Here is a 14,404-nt window from a genome sequence, read left to right as displayed (position 1 = left end):
AATGTTGCTGTTTACAAGTCGTCCAGTGTATGGTATTTTGTTACAGCAGTCTGAACAGACTAAAACAATTTCTTATAGAATGCTTTTAAAAGAGTTAAGACATATGGGGCGCCTGGGTGGCTCAGTTGGTTAAACATCTGACTTCAGCTCAGGTCACGATCTCACGGTTTGTGGGTTCAAGCCCCATATCTGGCTCTGTGCTAACAGCTCAGAACCTGGAGTCTGCTTCAGATTCTGTGTGTGTCTCTCTCTCTCTCTCTCTGCCCCTCCCCCGCTTGTGTTCAGTCTCTGTCTCTCAAAATGAATAAGCGATAAAAAAATTTTTTTAAATAAGTTAAGGCATATTAAACAAACTATTTTGGAAAGTGCCATGATTTGAGAGATCAGAGGGCTACTAATGAACTGTTTCAGTGGAACCCAGTAGACAGGCAGTGTATTAAGGGAATCACCGAGACCTAGGGAGGAGGGTTCAGATGTAAACACCGGGACCATAAGGAATGAGTAGGCCCTCCCAACAGCCTAAAATTGTGCTTTATATCATACAGCAGGGGCTATTTTTATCTGATGGCTAGAATGTTCATGACTACTCCTCAGGACACCCTCAATTCCTAGCACCAACCGGTCTGAGGAAACAAATCAGTAAATCTGATGTTTGCTGAGGTGAGAATTGCAGAAAGAAAATGAAAGATCTGGAAGGATCTCATAACTACAAAGTCATCTCACGATTTTTTCCTCTTCTACAAGCCATACCTGATTAGTGATCAGAATCATCCACCAGCCAGGATTCCACATGAACAGTGCTGAACAAACACTATTATATTCTTACTCTCTAAATCCTGTTAATCAGTCAACAGCAAATTACCTCGTGCCAGGCACTTTGCAATAAAACTGAGCACACAGGACACCCTCTGATTACTTGGCTTGGAACTAAAAATACCTCCTTCACATGCTTAGGAGTCACTTCTTAGGATGGACCACTCTCTCCAGATGATTCGCGTCATCTGACAGGGTCGATGTTTAATGGCACCCTATCTGGAGGTTTTTGCCACTCTGTGTACCAATCACAGAGGCAAACCCAAGGGCGGAGGCACAAACGACACACTCCCAGATGTGGGCCATAATAAACAAAAGTTATCTTAAAAGGTTGTTAACACAATGTTTGAGAGAGAATTAGTAAAGTAAGTCAGGGATGCTAGAGAAAATGATAGACATGTATTCTACTGGGGGTAGGGGAGAGTAGAAGAGGGATGAATGGTTAAATGAAAGCTTCAGCCTGGGCTTTTTTCTAACTGATCATAACATGCTATCCAAAGTCATAGTTCATTTCTACTAGAAAAGCAATTTTGCTATTTATGAGAAATGCCTATTCCCAGTATGGAAACCAATTTGGGACGCTAAATTACGTGGGGAAGTCTTCATGAGTTTATGGAATCTCACCTAAGAATGCCCCCTGGAGATGACACCAGAAGTGAGTGTGTCTTGTTAAGCAAAATGGGAGCACAGAGTGTTCCAGAGGGAACAGCATGGAGAAGAAAAATCATATGCTATGCATATGCAGGAAGTGACAAGCAGTTTTATATGGTAGTAGAGATTCTTAATTTGGGATCCAAAAGAAGGATGTGCAGGCAAAATGGTGTGTGGTGTGTGATGAGATCATGAACTTTCATCGGATTGTCATAAAGGTCTATAACTTGGGGTGAAGGGGGGAAGGGAGGGAGTCAAGAGCTGCAGGCCAAATGCATGACAGGGAGGTACAAGGGGTAAAAGATGAATTCCTCCAGAGCCCAAGAGCCCAGTAAGATCTCTGGTGGACTCCTTCCTGTGTAGGATGGGAATCCTTTAGAAAGTATGAAGAGAGACGTTTAATTTTTTTAAATATTTACTTATTTTTGAGAGAGAGAGAACACAAGCAGGGGAGGGGCAGAGAGAGAGGGAGACAGAATCTGAAGTAGACTCCAAGCTCTGAGCTGTCAGCACAGAACCTGACATGGGGCCCCAACCCACAAACCGCAAGATCATGACCTGGCCTTAAGCTGGATGCTTGGACAACTGAACCACCCTGGTGCCCCTGAAGAGGGAAGTGTAGAAGGAAGACTGGCTGAAATGTGGAGAGTTGAAATGTAGCAGAAAGTAAAATGCAGGCAACTGTCCAAAGCATCTGAGGAGCCAAACAAGGGCAGTGGGAATGGAGAGAAGGGAATTCGAGAAATGGTTAGTAGATAAAACAAGCAGACTGAACGTTCATATTTGCTTGCAAATGCATAAAATGTCACTGGAGGATCCCAATGAACCGGTAGCATTGGTTGCCAGTAAACAGGGGAAGCAGGTAACCAGGGAAAGAGGATGAGAGAGTCCTTTTATTATATACCATCTGTACCTTTTGAATCAAAAAAGGGTGGTGCCTGGGTGGCTCAATTGGTTAAGCAGCCGACTTCAGCTCAGGTCATGAGTTTGAGCCCCACGTTGGGCTCTGTGCCCAACCTGCTTCAGATTCTGTGTCTCCCTCTCTCTCTCTGCCCCTCTTCTGCTTGTGCTCTGTGTCTCTCTCAAAAATAAACATTTAAAAAAATTTTTAAAAGGTATTATCTACTATTAAAATAAAATTTTAAAAAGACATATAGGTTATTGAAATGAAATGCTTCTATGTAAAAATCTGCCCACATCTCTCTCCAAACCACTCTAATGGTTAAAGTTGTACTTTTTTGTTTGTTTTTGAGAGAGGCAGGGGGAGAGGGGCAGACGGAAAGAGAGAAAGAATCTTGAGCAGGCTCCATGCTCAGCACAAAGCCTGCGCAGGACTTGATCCCACAACCCTGGTATCAATCATGATCTGAGCCAAAATCAAGAGTCAGACACTCAACCGTCTGGGACACCCAAGCGCACCTCAAAGTGCACTTTTCAACTCAGATTATTTTTGCCCCAAAGGCTCCTGGACTGCACCTTAAGAAGGACCAATCTATCTGTTGACCTGGGTGACAAACATATCAAACTGAACTTGGCATCATATAAATGTAAATAACTACCTCGTTAAATTCAACCAACTTAACAGGTAGTTATTGAAATATCAGAGTCAAGAAGGTTTGGTCAATTAACTCAGCTTGATCTTTTAAATTTTTGGTAAATAAAAGAGGCTCTAGAAGAATCTATTAATCTGATTTATTAAAACAAAGATGAATCAAATAAATTACTGATGTGAAAGAGGTCAGATTTGAGGTCCACTATGATGAGTGTTAAGCTAGTTTAGGGTAGCTCTTCGGCTAAAATAACTTTCTAAAAATTAGGAGGAATAAATCTCCTGTTCAGCCTAACAAAACACATGAGGCAGATACTCCAGAAATGACTGACTTAAATTGAATGGTTTTACCAATTTTAAATAAGTGGTAAGTGGACATGAATTTAATAGTTACAAAATAGGTGGAATTTAGTTTTGCAAAACTATGGAACATTGTCTTCCATTTGGCTATATAAACTCAAATATATATAAGTGGAATTTTGGGGCGCCTGGGTGGCTCAGTTGGTTAAGCGACTGACTTTGGCTCAGGTCATAATCTCACGGTTTGTGGGTCTGAGCCCCACGTCAGGCTCTGTGCTGACAGCTCAGAGCCTGGAGCCTGCTTTGGATTCTGTGTCTTCCTCTCTCTCTGCCCCTCCCCTGCTCATGCTCTGTCTCTCAAAAATAAATAAACATAAATAAATAAATAAATAAATAAATAAATAAATAAATACATAAATACATAAATAAATAAATAAGAGGAATTTAGTTTTGCTAAGCTAAGGCACACTGTTTTCCATTTGGCTGTATAAGCTCAAATATACTAAACTTTCAATTCTTGTTCAAATGATATTTAATGGAATTAAGTTGTTAATCAAAAACATATGTGTCCAGAGATCAATTCTGCAAATGTTTTCATTTGGTTTTGTGTTATGTTTTGCCTTGTTTCCCAAAGGATGTGAGTCAGCTTTAAATAATAAATTCAATAAAGTGGGAAAATATAATTATATAAAAATCAGAATCAAGAGAAACAAGGTAGAACAGAAGCCCAATACCAAGGAAAAGTCAGAACATCAATACTAGGTCATAAGTTTTTACAAGGTTATTAAAATTGAGTTGCAAATTTGATTCTGCATTTGTATGTTGCCAAATCAAAAAGGGAAATATAATCAATTATGTCATCCTAGTTTTGCATGATGAAAAAAAGACATAATAATGGTGCAGGGGAAGTAAAGTTTTTCTTTGGCATTCATCACTAAATGGAACTTGCCTGGGTCTTCACACAAGAGCTGCAAAAGGAACCACGATCTTGGTAACCGCAACTCCTAAGTAACAGAACAGCAGGTTTCTTGTGACTGCTGTTATTAGCAGAATCCTTCAGCGTGAGCACAACCGAGGGGGTGGGGGTGCAAAGGAAGCAAAACAAGGTAACCAAACCACATCATTTCTGAAAATCTGGCTCGACTGCTGGTCTAACACCTAGAATTGGAATGGAATATGTGGACTTAATGGCCTTTATTCTGCCAACCTTCTGTACGCGTCATTTCTCCCAGTTGAGATTCAGATCAAATTTTTGTGCAGACAACTGATATTCTCTGGTATGTACAAAGGCATTCTATGCCATTGTTCAGAGGACATTAATAGACAACAATTATTCTTCAACCACCAGTTCCCCATATTTGAAATTCAAGGTCATACAAATTTTCTTTTCCATACTTTTTCTGCAACCATAACAATTTTGGTTCCAACATATATAAATTGGGTAGATACCACTGGATGTAAAGAACAACTACAAAAATTATGGGCTGGGATACAAAAGAACTGTGATTAAAAAAAAAGGGGGACAGTCAATAACATTTTGAAAGGAAGGGATAGAAATTTGGCAATAAAATCTTGGGAAAGATACAGAAAGATAGGAGAGAGTATACTGAGTCTTAGAATTGCGTTCCAGTAGTGCATATGGGGGCAGGGTGTTGGGGGTTCACCAGATAGGGCCCTGTGACTCACCCAATCAGAGACATTGCGCATTTGGATGCAGGACACACAGAAAAATGCCTCTCCCATTCTGAGATTAAAAACTAGCTCTTACTTGATGGTTTCAAGGCCAAGAGTGTCAGCACAGCCTAAGCACTCAATTTCTATTTGTCAAATGAACAAATAAGTGTTTATTATCTGCAACAAAGTAAAAAGAATTTAGGTAACCATAGATGAGGGCTCTTTTGAGAAATTAAAGTGAACAAGTAAAAGCCATGTAAATTACCTGCTCAATATTCTTGATTACAAAGATATGAAATAGAATTATCTTTATTTGGGGGAGGATTTTTGCTTCCTTTTAATAAATCATAATATTTTTCATATGTTCCCTCTCACAATTGGTTCCCCCAATCTTACCATCTTTTACATAGAAATCTGATTTCCTCCCCATCTAGGAAGAGCCCAACTAGGCTGCAGAGCAATAGTAATAAACTGTGGCTTACCATAGTTTTATGAAAGTAAGCTTTAGGGCTCCTGGCTGGCTCTTGGCCCATGCGACTCTTGATCTCAGGGTTGTGAGTTCCAGCCCCAAGCTGGGTATAGAGATTACTTAAAAATAAAATCTCAAAAACATTTTTTTAAATGACAAAAAAAGTAAAGAAAAAAAAAAAAAAAAGAAAAGAAATGACTGGACTACTCCCAGATAATTGTGTTAAATAAAGTTACTGAAAAGAGGTTAATACTGACTGACTCATAAAACTTATATAACAGGAAAATAAAAACAAAGTCAAAACAGGAAATTTCATAGTGAAAAAACATAGCCAATGAAATATGATACAGTTATCCTTGATTTTTCCAAGATAACACAAAATTTAAAAGCATCAAGACATGGGATCTTCAAAATCCCTGATTTCCAAAATTTGACAAATTTGGAAATCAATATGCTTATATACTGAGGAAAACCTATACAGTTGAAAATGGGTATACCATATATTTTGAAACACTTAGGAGTCACAGACACTTCTAAATGCTTTATTTTTACCTTTACCTGTAATAAAATATAATTAGATCATCCACAACAACTCAAATCAACCAGAGTTAATATGTCATTTACTAACCACATCACTGTTACCTCTGGAGTAACATAATTTTCTTTTAAACATGAAATGTATTTTTGAAATTGTATTTGAGAGTTTATTAGAAATATGTCTGATTATCAACATTAAAAAATCTGCAAGCTTAGAATGAAATGCACTTATATTAGGAGTGGAAGAGAATTACCTCATTTAATAACACAATTAAAGAAGGATAGCATGTGGTCCTGAGAATGCCAAAATTCATACTTAAAACTGTTAAGAGAATTTAATTTAACTCTTTGTAAAAGAGGCAATTTTTAAAATCCAGTTAAACTTCAAAAGCCACAGAACAAATACATGTAATCCTCAATTGTCCTTAGATGCAGCTTAAAACATAGTTCATTCAACAAATAACTCATGAGCGCCCATTATCCATCAGACGCATTGCATTACAGAATTGAACAAGATGAAGACTCTGTCCTCCTGGAGCTGACATCGGCTCATTTTCCAAAGCTCTAAACCTTACTTAACACGTTAATATAAAATTGGAGTTCACAACGATCTACTTTCCAAAACTCTAAAGCTTCTTGCTGAATATAAAATTATTTTTTTAAAGGACAGCCCGAGAAGAGAGAATCGTGCTCAAAGCCCTGATGTATGAACTTCACACTTGGGAGAAAAGAAAGAATTCATAAACCAAAACACAAACCCTAACCTAACACCTAGCTGGAAGCTATAGGCTGCGCCCAAGACTGCCTCTGCTGGCCGCCCGGGTGCATCCTTCCAGCAGATTCTCAACTCCCGACACCTGTATCAAACTTGCCACTCTTAAAACACATCGCTTTAGGAAAGCAGGAAGCTCCTCGAGTAAGCAGCAGAATACCCCAGCTTCATCTACGTCCGGAATAATCTGACTTCTGGAATAATAATCTAGCCTTCCCTAACTGGCCCTAAAATGTTGACTGTAGGGGACTGAGCCATCAATTTTATATACCAGCCAGCCAGTTCTGAAATATACAAAAATCCACCGCTACTTCTACGTGCCGCTAAAATAACGCTTTGCGTGCTTACACGTTTGGCTAAAACAGGAAGAACGCATCTGCTCATCCAGCCGAAAAAATACGGTGACATATTTTCACCTGAGCTGCTGAAAATACAACGGTACCCCCCCAGCCTCCACCGCCCAAATAAGCCACGAGCCCACCGGTCCTCCCCACCCCCGCCCGCAGCCCACCGGGCCGGGGGTGGGGAAGGGGGGGGTGGTAAGCGGAGAAGGGTCAAGCTCTCCTTCGCCACCATTCGGCCTTCCGAGCTCCACAAGAGGTTGTCAGGTTAACGAGGTCTGCCTCCAGCGCCATTAGCACACCTCCGAGGGCTCTGCCGAGCCCGGGCAGGAGGCAAGTTTGGCGGGTCCTGGCCCCGGCTGCCCGCCTCTCCCCAGCGGCAGCATCAGCTGCGGGCGGCTGCGAGAGCGGGTCCCCGCCTCACCCACCTACCTACAGGGCGGGGGCGCCGGCTCCGCGGGTCCGGGAGAAGGGGATCGGGCGCACGCATTTCTGGGAGCGGTGGCCTCTGCTGCTCGGCGCGGGGGAGCGCATCCTCTAGGGTGGGTGGAAGGAGGGGTCGGGGGAGGATCGTGCGGCGAGGAGGAGCAGGGACGGGAGGGAGGAGCGGCGAGGCGCGTGCCCCAGGGGACCGGCGTCCGGAGCTGATGGACTCGGGCGCCGCCAGGACTCCTCAGGCCTCTTCCCGGGCGCGGCGCCTTGCCAACCCTGCAGCTGCGCCCGCGGTCAGGGCATCGGCCGCGACAGGCTCGCGGGCCCGGCCGGAGGCGGGGAACTGCGGGTGGCGCGACGCGGTGCAGACGCCCGCCTCTAGCTCCGCCCGGCCCGCGCCACGCTCTGCGCCCCTCCGCGGCGGCGGGGGCTAGAAAGCTCGGCGGCCGGGCTCCGCGGCTCGGGCTGCGGCATCCTCCCCGCCACGGCGACCTCGGAGCTGGAAGGGTGGGCGCCCCGGCCACCCCCGGTTGCTGCAGCCTCCGCTGCCCCGGCACAGCCCCAGTCCCGGCCGCGCGGCTCCGCCCCGGGGAGCTGCGCGCGCGGCCTCCGCAGGCCTCGGCCCATTGTGACGCCTCCGAGAGCCAGGTCGCTGCTACCCTGGAGGCCGGACGCCGGATGGTGGAGCCTGGGAGGGTCTTCTTACCTCGCCCCGGGCCGCATCCCCTACAGCTGGCCTGCCGTGGCACCGTGCTTCAAGTGAGGCTTTGAGAGCAGAGCCGAAGTTATAAAGCGTCTCCCCGGGCCTTAAAACCTTGAGTTTCCTTCCAGCTTGGGGGCTACTGGCCACAATTAATTCATCCTTCTGTCCTTTCCGGCGTTACGTTTCGCAAAGGGGCCCACCATCTCCTCCCCCTCCCGTTCCCGTTCCTGGTACTGCATCCCGGATGCTGCCAAATTATAATCATTACAGCGGTCGGGACGTAGCAGTTGGGCCCTCCAGGCCGACACTTGGCAGAGACCCGAGAGAGCCTTGGTTGGGGGGAGGATTTGCATCAGCAGCGGGGCAGTGCCCGTGAGCTTCCCATCCCCACTTGGGAGCTGTTTCCTCTGTGGTCCCATGACCAGCACTGCAAGATGACTAGGAGGATTTGATCTTGAGGATTACCCTTGTACACACACAATACAACTCACGGCGGAGTCTGCAGCTGGCCTGATAACATTGGTGTGTCAGAGGCCGTACACACAGGCCCACTAGATAGTGGCCTCCTCTGGGTTGTTGATGCTGTTGATGCTGTATCAGCCTCTCCTCAAAGGCCGAGCCAAGCATTTAACAGTGGTGGCTTTTGGATTTCAGTTGCAAGTAGGTCATGTTATACTATCTTGCGAGAAACGGAATAATCGCTCAATTCTGCACTGAACATGTATAAAATGGGGCCTCCTGTTTACATCTTTAGGCATTGTGTGATTTGCTAATTATGTTCAAGGGAAAATTCCACTTACACTACAAAGACTTGATTTTATTGAATCAAAAGAACATTGTTTGGGCTTTCCAGAGAAACTGAGCCACTCTCACACTTCTTTGATCGGTGCTTTTATGATTTGGAAATCTAAGATTAATTTTTTTTTTTTAAATGGGCAAAGATAAGACATGTTCCATAGCGGTACAAACCGATAAAATCCGGAAGATTTCTTGAGCATGTGGAGGAGGGTGGTAGCTGAACTGCTTAGGAGTCAGGAAACACTGACACATGACTTGGCCACTTAGAGGACTTTGATCTAGAGCCCCAGTTCATATCCAAAAGGTCATGGTATTTTGCCCCCAGATTTAGAATAACCCAGCTATGTTTATAGAAATGTTTATGTGTCTGTGATGTGTAAGTGACAGAGTGAAGTCACCTAATGAGAATTTAGCAGTTGCTCACGCTAACAAAAGTTATGAAGTTTGCTTAGAACACAGTGTGTAGAAGGACATTTGCAGAAATGTTCATTGAGCTGAAATTCTTGACTCTTTCCATCCTTTTGCCACCCAGAGTCTCCTTTTTTTTTCTTTATATACATTCCCATGTTTTCTCAAGAAACTAAGTAGTGATTTTTTTAAGTTTATTTTTATTTATTTGGGGGGGGGGTGGTGGGGCAGAGAGAAAAGAAGACAGAATCCCAAGCAGGCTTTGCTCTGTCAGCACACAGCCTGATGTGGGACTCAAACTCACGGACTGAGAGATCATGATCTGAGCCAAAACCAAGAGTCAGAGGCTTAACTGATTGAGCCACCCAGGCACCTGGTGATCTTTTTTTATTAGACAAAGATATAACTGTGTATATATTTTAAAAGTAATAAGCATCAATTATAAAATGTCAGCCTTTCAAAAGCACTGAGGGTAACTTAAGTATCTTTTTTCATATCTTTATGAACTTCTGTAGGACTGCATACTGTATCACATACTTATTATAACATCACAATGGAAGTCCTGGTATAATAAAGATTTGTGCTCCTCAGCTTAGAGGGAGAGAAAATCCCCCTTAAATATTCTTCACTAGCTCTTTTTCATTAACTTAGCATTTATTGATTGGCCTAAGCACTGTCTTTATAGAGAAACCAGAAGAAATAAAATCATTTCCTTATCCTCTAGATGTGTGCTGTCCAAAACTGGCCACATGTGAGCACTTCAATTTATTTTTTTTAAGTTTATTTATTTATGTTGAGAGAGTGAAAGGGAAAGCACAAGGGGGGGTGGAGGGGAGAGGCAGAGAAAGGGGAGAGAATCCCAGGTAGGCTCTGAGAGTCCAAGTTGGGGCTTGCGATCTCACAAAATGTGACATCATGACCTGAGCCAAAATCAAGAGTCTATTGCTTAACCCACTGAGCCACCCAGGTGCCCTGTGACCATTTAAATTTAAATTTAAATTTAAAATGTGTTTTTTCATTCAACTAGCCACATTTCAAGTGCTGAAAAGCCAAACACAGCTACTGGCTACTCTTTTGGACAGAATAGAATATTTCCATTATTACAAAAAATTATTCTGGAGAGTGCTACTCTAAATAGAAGGTGAAAGGCCCCCGGATGGCTCAGTCCATTAAGCGTCAGATTTCGGCTCAGGTCATGATCTTATGGTTTGTGAGTTTGAGCCCCACATTGGGCTCTCTGCTGTCAGGGCAGAGCCCTCTTGGGACCCTGTCTCCCTCTCTCTCTGCACCCTCCTTCTCTCTCTCTCTCTCTCAAAAATAAATTAACATTTAAAAATAAATAAATAAAATAAATAAATAAATAGAAGGTGAAATTTTAATTGAGAGATAAAATGAAATACTTAATCATTTGGGAAATATTAGTACACTAAAGATCAAACCTCATTAGAATGTGTACTTCTTTTTTTCAACGTTTATTTATTTTTGGGATAGAGAGAGACAGAGCATGAACGGGGGAGGGGCAGAGAGAGAGGGAGACACAGAATCGGAAACAGGCTCCAGGTTCTGAGCCATCAGCCCAGAGCCTGACGCGGGGCTCGAACTCCCGGACCGCGAGATCGTGACCTGGCTGAAGTCAGACGCTTAACCGACTGCACCACCCAGGTGCCCCTAGAATGTGTACTTCTTAAGAACATAGTAATCTCTAGGAATTCAGGCACTGACTTCAGACTATAGCTTTACCTGTGCTGACCTTGCATATGTTACTTAACCGCTGTTGCTTTATCTGTAAAAGGTGGATGATAATAGTATCAACTTTACAAGGTGGATAGAGGGATTGAATGAGGTAATCCATGAATGATGCTTAGAATGTGACCTTCAAGAAAAGTTAGCTATTACTTTAATAATATACATTACTATAGTAAAGGTTTTTGTTGGTTGGTTGGTTGGTTGCTTTTTTCATTGTATCCCTGGCACTCCTCGTGTACCTGGCTAGTAGGTGCTTGGTAAATGTTGAGTTAATGAAAAATTACAGTGCTACACTAATTTTATGGCTATGAGGGCCTCTGTGAAATATGAAAACCATCCTTTTTACCTCTGTTGGCATTGCAGGGCAATTTAGGTGGAATTGTCATCTTGCTTTTTTTGGTATAAAGAACCCTGTATGATGAGACTTTGGAGTAGATATGGAGAAGCAGAGATCGCGTTAGCTCTTAACAGAAGAAAAGAGGGGTCACTTCACTAGCCTTCCTCTTTCGTGCTGCACAGGATAGAAATTGGACCAGTGGGGGGCAACTGGATCCCTGCAGTCAGGCATCAGGTGTTCTCCCAAGCAACTTCCTGGAGGGCTTTGGGAAACATTACCAAACAATAGAAACTGTTACTGCAAATGTGTACAGTATTTTTCTTACATATATATCTAAAGATAATTTTGTAATCAAGAAGCATGGCTAGTGTGTCTGTTTTTAAAGGCTACACTGGTTACATTTCCTTGCACTGGAATTCCAGGATATCAGCAAATAGCACTTTGCCAAAATGAAAAGCTCCCTGGATAAGCAATGAATTTACAACTACTGAAAGAATTGAAACTCCTTTGGAATTTTTCTCCATACGAGCCTGGAGAGGAGATTTGTGCATTGGGTGATGAGTTCGGTCTACTATCACCAAGCAGTTTCACTCTTTAGTAGTTAAACCTTTTCCTTGCACAGAAGCACCTCCTCTCACACACCTGACTTAGGTTGGTTGGAACCCAGGGGTTCCAGAGGAGGTAAATATTAATGTCATCTCTGGATGTTTGTGGTAGTTATCCTGGACCTAGAGAGATAGAATTGAGTTCACGATTTAATAGTGTTGAAGGCAGTGGTTCATTTTTACAACTGGTGTCATTGGTACAGATCATCGTGGATTACCACCTTGAATTTTGAGAAAAATGTCAATAGGTCCTTTTGTGGATGGTCCTTTTGTGGATGGTTCAGTGCTTTTCTCGGCTTGTCATAAAATCTAAAGCAGAGGTAGAAATCTCCTTGTCATTTGAAAGGAGGAGCTTGCCAGAGTGTATTGAGAAAGAAATACTGATGTATATAGAAATGGATTGCTGTCCGGGTGCCGGTAAGCACATAGAACTTACGGTTGATTACTTAGATTAAGCCCAATAAATTTGCCCTTTTCTTTTATTCACAATTCACTAATAAGTATCTGCCCTTGGAAACTTTCCTCTGTCTTGTTTCTGCTAAAAATAGTCTGTTCAGTTGCTTGAGAATTCATTACATATTTTTTACATTTTCTGAAAAACTTAGTCAAATAAGCTGGTGCAAAGACATTGTAGCTAAGATATCATTTAAAATTCTGAAATGAATCCCTAAACTGAACTGGTAGTTGTTGTTTGACTTTGTTAGATGAAAGAAATTTAGAGTGCAATAAGCTGAATAGGGTTTTTTCAAAGGAAATCATTGTAGATTCATAAAAAGTTGGAAAAAATGTGTAGGGAAGTCTCAGGTTCCAACCACCCCCACTGACCCCAGTTGCCCTCAATGGCAACATTTGGGTAACTCCAGTACAATATCAAAACCAGAAAAATGATATTGGTATGATCTTTCAAGTTTATATTTCATCAGTTTTACATACACTCATGTGTGAGTGTGTGTGTGTGTGTGTGTGTGTGTGTATGTGTGTGTGTTCTAAGCAATTTTATCATCTGTACAGATTATTCTACTCACCACAATAAGACACAGGACTGTTCTAGCACCACAAAGCTCCCACAACCTACCCCTTTATAAAGTCACATCCATCCTCCTCCCCACCACATCTCTAATTCCTGCAAATCACGAATCCCTTTTCATTTCTATAATTCCAAAAGTGCTATATAAAAGGAATCATACCAGGGGCACCTGGGTGGCTAGTGTCATTTGAGCATCCAACTCTTGATTTTGGCTCAGGTCATAATCTCATGGTTCATAGGTTCAAGCCCTGCATCAAGCTCTGCGCTGGCAGTACAGAGCCTACTTAGGATTTTCTCTCTCTCTCTCTCTCTCTCTCTCTCTCTCTCTCTCTCTCTCTCTCCTCTCTCCCCCTCCCCCTCTCTCTCCCTCTCTCCATCCCTCCCCACTCCCCTCTCTCTCTCAAAAGTAAATAAATAAAATTTTTAAAAAGTAAAAGGAATCACACCATCTGTAACCTTTTGGATTGGCTTTTTTTTTTTTTTTTTTCCACTCAGCACAACTCCCTTGGGAACCATCCAAGGTGTTATGTGGATCAATAGCGGGTTCCTTTTTTTGATAAGTATTCCATGTTATGGATGTACCACAGTTTAACCATCCACCTATTGAAAGACCTTTCTGTTGTCTCCACTTTGGGACTATTATTAAAAAGCTGCTATAAACATTTGTGGGAAGATTTTGTGTGAACACAAGTTTTCATTTTTCTGGGATAAGTTCCCAAGAGTACAACTGATGGGTCATGTGGTAAGTGCATGTTTAGTTTTATAAGAAATTGCCAAGTTATTTTCCAGGGTAACTGTACCATTTTACACTCCCATCAGCAAAGTATGCATGATGAGTGGTGCATTTTTAATATATTAAATAAATTTATTAAAATATAGTCATACCTGTGTTTTACTATTCACTAGTCTACTGTAATTACTTATTTACTTGAACCCCACCAGACTAAACTTCAAGGTCAAAATCCCATTTTGTTCACCTTGATATCTTTGGTGACTAATATAGTCCCTGACATATATTAGTCAATAAATATCTCTTTAATACATAAATTAATGAACTTAAGAAGAATAGCTGAGTCAGGTTGAAATCAAATTGAAAACTAAAATTGTCAATAAATTATAACTATAAGTGAATTTGAATCGGATGCCATGATTTTTCTTCCAATATATAACAACATTTTCAAATCAGAAATTGGTACTCTGTAAGTTGAGTTGTTTTGGGAAAAATTAATAAAAACGAAATGC

At 42.2% G+C, this 14,404-nt stretch overlaps 1 protein-coding gene across 6 annotated transcripts in view; it reads right to left on the bottom strand.

Annotated features, from left to right (window-relative positions):
• The window catches only part of NCOA7 (nuclear receptor coactivator 7), a 156,533-nt gene extending 147,946 nt beyond the window's left edge, over nt 1-8,587 (bottom strand). For 2 of the 6 annotated variants that reach the window (XM_086707764.1, XM_086707766.1), the window contains exon 1: nt 8,245-8,587. Coding sequence is in view for 1 of the 6 variants with exons in the window: in XM_086707766.1 (XP_086563892.1) it covers nt 8,245-8,261 (17 nt within the window). In the remaining 5 variants the exon portion in view is untranslated. Of the gene's footprint in view, nt 1-7,538; nt 8,081-8,244 lie in introns of those variants that run through there. The other 4 variants (XM_086707767.1, XM_025925808.2, XM_086707761.1 and 1 more) reach the window with 4 other exon arrangements.
• Nucleotides 8,588-14,404: the final 5,817 nt, after the last annotated feature.

This window comes from Puma concolor, chromosome B2 (assembly GCF_028749965.1).
Source record: "Puma concolor isolate L17-30 chromosome B2, mPumCon1.1.hap2, whole genome shotgun sequence".
In the NCBI taxonomy this organism is placed as follows: domain Eukaryota; kingdom Metazoa; phylum Chordata; class Mammalia; order Carnivora; family Felidae; genus Puma; species Puma concolor.
This window is presented reverse-complemented; position numbering and strand designations above follow the sequence as displayed.